Consider the following 9,898-nt stretch of genomic DNA (forward strand, 5'->3'; position numbering starts at 1 on the left):
GCCGTGCCTTAATTTTTATGTTGTTTTTTGCGGGAGACTAGACAATATCAGAACAATTATTCTAGGAAATCTCCAGGCTTCCTGAAGCAGGAAACACATATATATTAATTATAAGCTATAATAGTAATTTACCAGCCTTAGCTCGTAAGTAATACCTTTTCATTTGACCAAACAGCTCGATTGCATGAAGTTAAGAGTAGTAAATTAGACGATTCCCTATGGTTTATATTAGTGTCTTCTAACGTTTCTTTTTTCCAATTAATCGGTTATATTTGAAAATCATTGCGTCATCAATTGCATATATGAATATTTGAATACTTTGTGGAATCATCTTCAAGCCAAAGCAACTCTTTCCAAGAATATGTGTTGTTTTCAAATCAAATTAAGATATAAATAAAATTGTTCCTCCCTCACGTCTGATAAGTAGAGATTATACAGTACGCAACGAAATGTGAAGGTATTGTTTGTGTAGTGTCTGAAATAAATCTATTTGACAAATCCCTCCTTTCTTGGAAATAGTAGTACGTCATGACAACTTAATTATAAAGTTCTCGATAACAAAGATTTGTGGTTAGAGGTATATACAATATACCGGCCAGCTACTACAGTGAGCGGTATCACCAGTAGTTTCACAGACAAACATTTTGATCTTTTACTGCATGCATACACTGATACCGCGGTCAGCTCGGATTCTTTCCCCTTGCAGCGCAAGCTCTCATCGGCTACTTTGAGTTTACGATGAAACTGATGCCCACCAGAAGTCTTTGACCAAACAACATTGGCTTTGTCCATGGCGTTAGAGAGTAGCAGAGCACTGTCACCAGGATAACCGCCAATGCTGACTGACGGCTGTCTGCATCACATTGTATCTACATGCACCATACAGTTTCGAGAAATGCAGTCATTGGGACTGTTTATCCGCTCCACATGGCTTACCGCCAAATGTCTGGCGCGCTGGCACCACATTATTACCAAACGGACAGTAGTCACGGACCACGATTAGTTCTCATAGAGGGTACCACCGTCATATGCACGAACCGATACCTCAGCAGGGACCGTGTTGTAACTGGGCCTCCGATCGCTCAAAAGGGGCGCAGTAATCTGAATGCTGAACTGAACTGAATTTATTTTAGAATTCAAGCGTGATACCGGCTGGCAATAATATCCCATTTCTCCTTTTCCAGAGGTCTATCATATCCTCGTAAAACTATATCCAATTAAAATAATACAACAAAACAAAATGCTAAAACATGTTTCAATGCTGTACTTCTAATTAATTTATTTATTCGATCATTCATTCGTTTTTCTAGTCCCCAGTTTCACTGTTTAAACTCGTAATGAATTAACAAAAGCAAACAAACATACAAACAAACAAACAAAACAAGCAAAGCTAAGAAACAACAACAACCACAACAACTAGCGTTATATCTTTACATGACCATAAATACATACAGTGTTGCAAAAGCTTTTGTAAACTAAAACGACAAACAGAACATTACCGGAAAGAGCGTCTTTGGCATCAACTTAAACTGCTAACCACACACTGGTGAAAATTGCACATAATAATGAGCTATATAGTTAAACTCGCTTATAATAATTCCGTTTATATAGAGCAGTTTTCAGCTGAGTGTCGTAAAACCAAAACTAAAGAAATTGCTCTGGCCAATCACAAAGGACACAGACAATGCAATGAGCCAATCAAAACTCGAACCAAACACAGGTGTCTGACGTGAAGCGCGGGAAAACGTGTGGGAGCGAGTAACGATTGGTTTTGGTTTTAATTCTGATTATATGACAAAGCGGCGCGAGAATTTCAAGCTAATCACCAAGGGTAGTGAAGCAAAAAATGCAAATGCGTATTGCTCTCGACAGCCGAGTGAAAACCATTCTATATAAACCCTTCGAGCCTAAACATTGCAACAGTTCGGTTGTGGCTGTTAATTAGTAGGTTATTGGTAGTAATATCCTGCGAGCAGAGTCTCCTTCGAACGAAGGACTGCTCGTAAGGTATGATATTAAAGAACCTAAAATAAATCAGTGGATCTGGAGAAGTTTTTGCCCTGTATTTCCTAATGATATATAGTCTTACTATTTAAACATAATTGCGAGTTTCTCATAGTTGAGGTGGTCGTCCCCCAAAAAAACATTTTCCGGAAACATGAACATTCAACATCTCTGAGCATTTGCAAAACGTCTTTTGAACCGATTTTGCTCTAATCACTCCTTGATTTACGTTTAAGTTAAGAAATCTGCACACTGGTAGCTATATTTCAACATAGCGATGCCTATAGCAACGGTTGTTTACAGTCCAAAAGTGCTTACAAAATGGATTCAGTTCAGTCCATTTCAATTACAGGAAAGCGAATGCTGGAGAATTTTACATCATTGTCCTGAATATTGTGTCCTTTACCATCTTATACGCCCCTTATACTTAATTAACATTTCTGTGACCGGTGTGTATTCGGGTATTCAACGCAACATCTATGTAGCTCCTTTCGATATACCTCCCCCCCCCCCCCCGCCCTCTTTTACAAGGCCGAATTTAGGTTATCAGAGAACGTGGTAAAACATTAAAGCCTTGTTTCTCCAAAAAAGCCTCACCTCCTGTCATAGCCATCTCGAATGAGAATAAACGCTAGCGGACATTAGAAGAAAGAATACAACCACTTCCTCCTCCCCCTCCACCCCCGCCCCCTCCCCCCCAACACCATACCGTAAAAATAACTGCAGTGCAGTAGCTGCAGCGCAGATGAAGACAAGACTTAAACCTGATCAGTTTATGTAAACCTGGCATACGATTTCAACTGTTCCAATTTGGCAAACGTTATTAAATTTTTGAACAGTGATAACCATGTACTTATGTGAAGGTCGAGAAGAGTAAAGCTTTTATTATAAAATGTTAACTAAGGTTACTCTTGTCCGTCACCCCCCCAAGAATTCCATTAAAAAAATAGTAAAAAAACGCATAAAACCAGAATTTCACGGTATCTGCTCCTGAAGTTCCACTGAGTGCATGTTTTTGAGTGCTAGTTATTCAACTTCGAAGTGAATTGTTCAACTCTCCTCCCCAGATTCTTCAGCGGCGCTTCTAAGCCAGTGGAAGAAGTCAGAACTGGCGGCTATGGCCAAGCCCTTGCCTTGTTCTTCTTCAACACTGCTTTCCCAAATGTTGAACGATTCCTCTGTGATGATCTCCTCATCATATAGACTGTCAAAATACGACTTGATGAAACCTGGATGGGTTGAAAACAAAGTAGGTTGATTAAACGAAAAAAAAGATACCACCGTCCGAAGAAACAGAATACATATACAACGTTTCGTTAGCTAGCAGTTTCGTGCCCTAAACACAGATCACTTAGTGGGGCTCAGTGGGTCACCGGGCCGTAATATGGTACCGTTGAAGGACCCCAATATGTCGTCTACTTAGAGCGGCTTACAAAATATCGCTGCACCAATGGGAGAGAGAGGGAGCCATGAGTATAATTTGTCATTTCCAACGTACTTTTGACTAACATGCATCAAATAAAAAGGGTCTAATAGTGTTCTGCCATTGCTGCTTAGAAGACGTGGCAAAAAAAAAAAAAAAAAAAAATAGGATTTCAAGAGATGAGTGAGCTGTGCTTGAAGATCGATCTTGTAACAGCAAACGCAAAATACCATGTCTGACTTTTTTCAGAAGAAACTTTTATTTTTTTTCCATCGCCTGTGTTTCAGCCCTCCCTTCCAGTCTCATATTTTCCGAGAGAGAAGACGACCAGAGGCGAGGAGACAACTTAAATTCAGGATTTTATCACTTTCTAGATTTTTTCGCAATAAGAGAAATGAGATTACTAGACGTTCTTTGTTTCTATAAAATACTACCTAGATGGTTCTGAAAGTAAAAGCTTCGCAGTATAGTTGAACTCAAACACAACGAGTCGCCTTACGGGAACTACGCCCAAAATCCATGAATTAATTATCTCGTTCCCCGACTGTTTGCGGTCCCGTTTCACAGAACATCGTAGCACAAGTGACAGGAGTAGACTAGAATTCACGAATATGGCCTAAATAGGCTCGAGACACTTAGGTTTTGGTCGCACGGAAATTTGAAGAGGAATAATTAGGTACTCAGCTTATTCTCGGATTACTATCTCGATTACATCACGCGGCAAATTATGAGAGGCTTTCAAACGGGACAAGATCGTAGATAAACAACAAGTTTTTGCACTTGTACCTGGCGGGTGTTCCAGCTGGACAAAGAGTGCCTGTACCGCGAAAAGAGCTTGGAGCTCTAGATTGGTGTCGTCGTCAATATACTTTCGGAGGAGATTTCTTCTGTTTTTCAAGCGACCAAGGTTGCATTTACACTGGCCTCCGTCTTCTTCTGGAGAAAACAAAGGATAACAAATAAGTAAAAGAATGTTTTCACTAAGCAAAACAGACAAACTCGCAATCATGGTAACTAACCTCTATCCATTGTGTCTTCACAGACTACCGTTACCAGAGCTCTAATGAACGGAATCTCTCTGGTATCCGCTGCACAAAGATTTTCCTAGCGAAATTAAAGGAAATAAATTAACCACATTGACTTTTACCACCATAAAATGCGCATATCTTTGCACGGCATTAGGGAAGAGTTGATATGAGTTGATTGGCCAGCTCAGGATCGTGCTAGCTGATGATGATACTCCAACATAACCTGCTTCTGATATACCTTTTACTAAGCTCGTCTTCTCGGTCCGTACTGTAAGATACGGACCGAGTTTTTTTCCCCATCGATTTAAGGGCAAAGTGCGAAGCGAACGGACCATAAATCGAAGGGGTAACCATCATGGTATCTTACCAATAATCCTGAACGTTATTTTGCCGGGTATTTTATCGAGAAAATACAGTGATACAACATTTACAGCTCTACCTTATAGACCCGGTGTTTATAAGAAATCCGACGGCGTTTACATGTAATCGAGAAACAACAATGGTACGATATTTCTCACTTACACTTTTTTGATGCAACACACTTACATTGATCCATTCGAATACTCCTTCGTTAGAAGCTTTCCTTTCCAATATAAGAGTCCTAAGATCGTCCTGTATTCCATCAAAGTATTGACTGGACGAAGCAGTGATCTGTGGTGCCGAATTGGCCTGCTCAAGGCAAAATTCAATATTAATATTCTACAAACAGATAAAGATATTAATGCAAAGAGCCAACGAAGGAGCCCAACGGTGGACAGAAATATTGACTACTAACTGTGCAATCACTGAGGCAGGCGCCTATTAAGGGCAAACATGTTTCATTTGACAGCAATTGCTTAATTAACCATTGACTTGAATTCTTCCGAAGGAGTTGAGATAGAAAAAAAAAAAGAAAGGATTTCGCACCAATGTAATCGAACAAAGCCTTAAAATAAAGCAAAAATACCTCTATGCAGGTTACAAAAAACAGATTTGTAACAAAACATTAGCTCAAGTTTTTCAAAACGTTATTTATGAATCGCTGCGGGTAAAATGGTGACGAGAAGCAGGGGAGTGTCATATCAGTAAATATCATGCGCATATGCATTTGTGCGCTTAGCGAGTTGCTTGACAATAACAAGTAACGTCAAAGCAAAGATTGAATAAGTAGAAATTTGTTCATTGCAAGGGGGTCGCGATCACAGTATGTTTCAACACGTTCGAACACCGTGTCAGCTCAAACTATAAGTCACCCAGACTCTTTATAAGTGCGGAGAGAAATAAAACCTACTTAACCCTTTTCGCTCCAAATTTGTTCTGTTTGTTCCTAATCGTTTAAGGTGTCTGAGGGAAATTTGAACAAGTTTTTAGTGTATGTTGTTGATAACATACTTTACAGTACTTGATCGCAAGGTGTCATCGACAAACAAACCTCGCGCAGCATGTTCTTTTTCTTACTCCAGTACGTTTCTGTTGTTACCAACGCTAGCTTTTGGATTAAAATAAAAAGCTTTGTAACGGCTTATTTAATCAAGTCTCATTTCTCATATAGTATTGATTATCGGGATGACATACAGCCTCGCGTTTGATGTGGTAAATAAATTAACATATTACGGTTGCTTTTCTCCTTCTTCTGCTCACAGCTGTCCAGGAGACATCACCCTGTGGAACATTCCGCCGACTGTCTTGACTGTAAACATTTCCTAAAGAACAATGAAATTGTTAGGCTTTCTCGAAGTCCGTTTCCTCTCTTTGATACTCGGATGGAATACGGTTGAGGCAAGTTTCATATCAGTCATGATAGGATTAGTTATGGCGGCAACAGCCTCTAAATACGTGGGAAATTTTTCGAAATTTCCGATTACTATACGGGCGGGAAATTCAAACCACCGGCAAAACTGTGCAAAAGACAGATTCTTCCCGTGGTGGGAGGTGGTATTGGAAGAATTCGTTTTGTGGAGATTGTTAGGGCTTTATCCAGAAGCCTCTAAATGGACAGAAAGTAAACAGTGGAATTAAATTATAACTAGACAGAAAATAGCTGCCAAAATTTAAATTTACATCTATGATCTATTTCTATATCTAAAGCTGAAGTGGTTCTTGATTACTTGTCACTGACCTCTGCTGGATCGACCTGGGTCCCGCAAATTCCCTGAAAATAAGTACAAGAACATGAGTGCATATAGGAATCACGATAACATTAACATACTTCGGTCTCAGGTACAATTATTTTGCAACAAGCAGACAAAGAAATAAACTTACGGGGCAAGCGATCTTGTTCATTCTTCACTTCGACTTTCCACTTGTGATTCTCATCTAGTTTTATCTCAGCAATCCGTTCCGCCTTTTGGAGTAGATTTCTTGCTTCTTCAAAGTTGCTTTTCGTTCTGTGGTAAGCTCCGTAGTTTTTTAGAGTCAGAATACACTCTTTATGACCATCCATCCCCAAATTTTTCATCATTTCTAGAGCCTGTTGGTAATGCAATGGTGTTCTATCCGATTTAGTCTTGTTTCTGGAAGAGAACAATAAGTCGGCTAACTCTTTTAGGCACTGTGCAGTCATAAAATGTTCACCAAGACACTTGTTGAAAAGCTGCCATGCTTGCCCAAACTTATGGGCGGCCTCATTCTCTTCCTTGCAACGTTTATCATGCCGTCCAGCAAATAGCAAAGTTGCTGCTCTTTCAGGATGTTCAGGGAGTTTTTCTTTGCAGATCTGCAGTGATTTCAGGTAAACTTTTGTAGTTTCATCTGGTGCTTTGCTTTCTTGAAGAAAACGGGCACAGATATTAAGATAAATGACTTCTGACAATGGGTTTGTCTCAAAATCAGCACCCTTCTGTTTATACAGCTTTCTGGCTTCCTCCATATAGGCATTGTACTTCGCTGTGTCACGGCCTACTTTTCTAACTTCATCTCCAAGAAGGCACAAAAGTTCCACTCTGTGCACTGCTTGAGATTCTGAGTCAAATGTTTTCAACAATCTTTCCAGAACAGAAGTGTAAAATCTCGGAAGAACACATATTTGTAAATACATGCACTTCTGGGGAAGATCGTCGAGGAAGGTTTGACCGGATTCCACGATATCGCGATCGTTCTTTTCCCTTCCTTGAGCGTAGATTTGCAGAAAATGCTCAAAATTGTTCCTGTCCTCGTTAAATGCCTCAACTGATTCTCTGCAGCTGTCCTTACTCCAGTAGCTATTGGCATTTTTAGCCAAGCGAGACATAAAGTGAGCACAGGCCAATTTTTCTCCTCCAGCAACAAGATGGGGGTACTCGACTTCGCCGATATTCTTTGCAAAGGCTTGAATAAGTGGATGCATCTGATATCTCCTGGGGACTGGCTGCTCGAGAAGTGATCTCTTTTTCAGAGCGCGAAGGATCAAACCAGGCAGAGTTCTAGAGATCGAGCATGCTCTCATAACAGTCTCCGCAGCCTCTGAATTAAATAGACCCGAAAACACAGACATGAGAACGAAGGCTTCTTTGTGTTCAGGTTGAGTCAGAAGGTCAAACGAAGTCTTGATTGCATTTTCCATTGATCTTTCAGGGTTTTCATCGTCTTTCAGAACAGCCAAAGGTTGCTCCTCTAGGTGTTTTATGAGCTCTTCCTCGGTATAGTCTGAAAGCAACGGTCCCACAATGCAAAGCGCCAAAGGAACACAGCCACACAGCTCAACAATTTTTTCAGCTCTGGAAAGCTTCAGTCGGACATCTTGATCACTGACTCGCGAGACAAGAATGTTCTCCGCCTCCTCGACTGATACCACTTTCAGTACTACCTCCTCCGACTGCAGGGCAGGATCAGTGAATGCTTTTCTTGAAGTAATGACGAATTTCACATTTTTTTCTCGGTGACCTTCGTACGTCACTTAACATCTTTAAGAACGAACTTCGATCTTCGGACTCAAGCACACCATCTGCATTGTCGAGGACAAACGTGACTTGCGTTTTGATCTGTTTGCTCCAGTCTTTGAGCCACTGTTCTGGATTCTCTGGCACATGCGTGTGGATTCTGGCGCAGGAATCGATCATTTCTGTAGCTACTTCATTGGCCTTTCTCTTTGTACGTAAGCTGCAAAAAACGACAGTCCTTCCGTTGTCTTGGTTGGCTAATTTATGAGCCACTTCTTTGGCCACGGTTGTCTTTCCAAATCCCGGTCCCCCGGTTATCAGGACAACACCAACTGTTCCACTCTGTACGATCTCTTTGACTTGCTGTATTTCTCGGGTACGACCAAACATAAATTCCTCTGGCAAGTTGTCTGGAAGGCAGCTGGAAAGTTCCGGCATAACTGAAAGAGACCCTTGAATATGCGAAATGTCAGCTTTCATCTTCAGCATGGTGTCCTCTAAGCTCTCTACTCGTGGTTCAATGTCAAGTTTACACTTATTTACTTCCTCTTCTATACGACGTTTAGTGTCATGGTCAATTGGTTCAGTCTTCAGACGGTCTACTTCGGTTTGGTCGAGGCCCAAGGCCACCAGTGCCGAAGAAACGTTATTCCATTTGTCTTCAAACTCGTCTTTAGCAATGTCTGTAGAAACGCTGTGGCACAGATCATTTCTGAAGCGTTTGATTCGGACGAGGTTTGCTTCAAGACTAACATCACCATCTGCAGGCATCTCTTTCCATCATGTTGCGGGCTCCGTCAAGTTACAAATTTCACGAAGCAGTAAATGCAACAGCGTTATGTCGAACGCTTTCGAGTCTGGTGGAGCACCCGAAGACGGAAATAACTTTTCCCACTGGTCATCGAATATTACCCGCCTGGATTTCAGACTTTGAAGCGTTGGAAAATGGTTGTTTAATACGTGCTGTAATGTCGCGGGTGGATGAACAGAATGTAAAACCTTTCTAAGAACATGTGTTCCTAGATCAACCACTAGTCGTGCCAGTCTTGTGCCATTCGCCTTTTCTTCCGATACATCACACACAGATGAACCAGAGGAATCAGCAGAAGCTGCTGCGGCGGCAGCTGCCATGTTTGTTGCTGACTGAGACTTTTCGAAGTAATGTGCTGTCAAAGCACCTTTTCCGAAAGATGTGGTTTCAAAAATAATATCCGAGCTAAAGTACGAGTTAAGACTTACATGACTTACATTGCTGCAGCCTGGACCACTGAGTCCATTTCGAAGTGTATCAGATGTGTTAGATCCGTTCGGTTCGTTTCTAGTAAAACGTGTTAAAATATTAAGAAACTACTTGATGATAAAGCACTTTCAAGTTTCGAGAACGACTCTTTCAGTTTCTGAGAAGGATACGTTCAGTTTTCGACAAAGACGACAGGTGATTTCAGCTCGTTTGTCAAATTAGCATATGCCTACCTCATTTTAGACAGGGTCAATGCTTCCACCAATAGAACACGACTAAGCTCTTATGCATGGCCATGGTTACCGACTACAGACAATAATTGAAAACTCTAAACTGTTAATGATATTGCAATTGTTTTCTGCCTTTT

The 9,898-nt window shown here is 40.9% G+C and overlaps 1 protein-coding gene across 2 annotated transcripts; it reads right to left on the bottom strand.

The window, feature by feature from the left end:
• Window positions 1-2,857: 2,857 nt before the first annotated feature.
• On the bottom strand, window positions 2,858-7,976 carry LOC110067591 (uncharacterized). 2 transcript variants are annotated; one of them, XM_089279020.1, is made up of 7 exons: window positions 6,697-7,976; window positions 6,554-6,586; window positions 6,049-6,137; window positions 5,002-5,124; window positions 4,447-4,531; window positions 4,214-4,360; window positions 2,858-3,233 (listed from the first exon to the last, which is right to left on the bottom strand). In XM_089279020.1, exons 1-7 carry the CDS (start codon window positions 7,973-7,975, stop codon window positions 3,055-3,057), a joined length of 1,935 nt encoding a protein of 644 aa, XP_089135146.1. In that variant the 5' UTR covers window position 7,976; the 3' UTR covers window positions 2,858-3,054. The 2 variants fall into 2 exon arrangements, with proteins under 2 accessions (XP_089135146.1, XP_089135145.1); XM_089279019.1 differs by having other exon boundaries at window positions 4,214-4,363.
• Between the last annotated feature and the right edge of the window lie 1,922 nt (window positions 7,977-9,898).

Source organism: Orbicella faveolata, unplaced genomic scaffold (assembly GCF_042242905.1).
Source record: "Orbicella faveolata isolate gen_17 unplaced genomic scaffold, um_ofav_v1 contig_47, whole genome shotgun sequence".
Classification (NCBI taxonomy): domain Eukaryota; kingdom Metazoa; phylum Cnidaria; class Anthozoa; order Scleractinia; family Merulinidae; genus Orbicella; species Orbicella faveolata.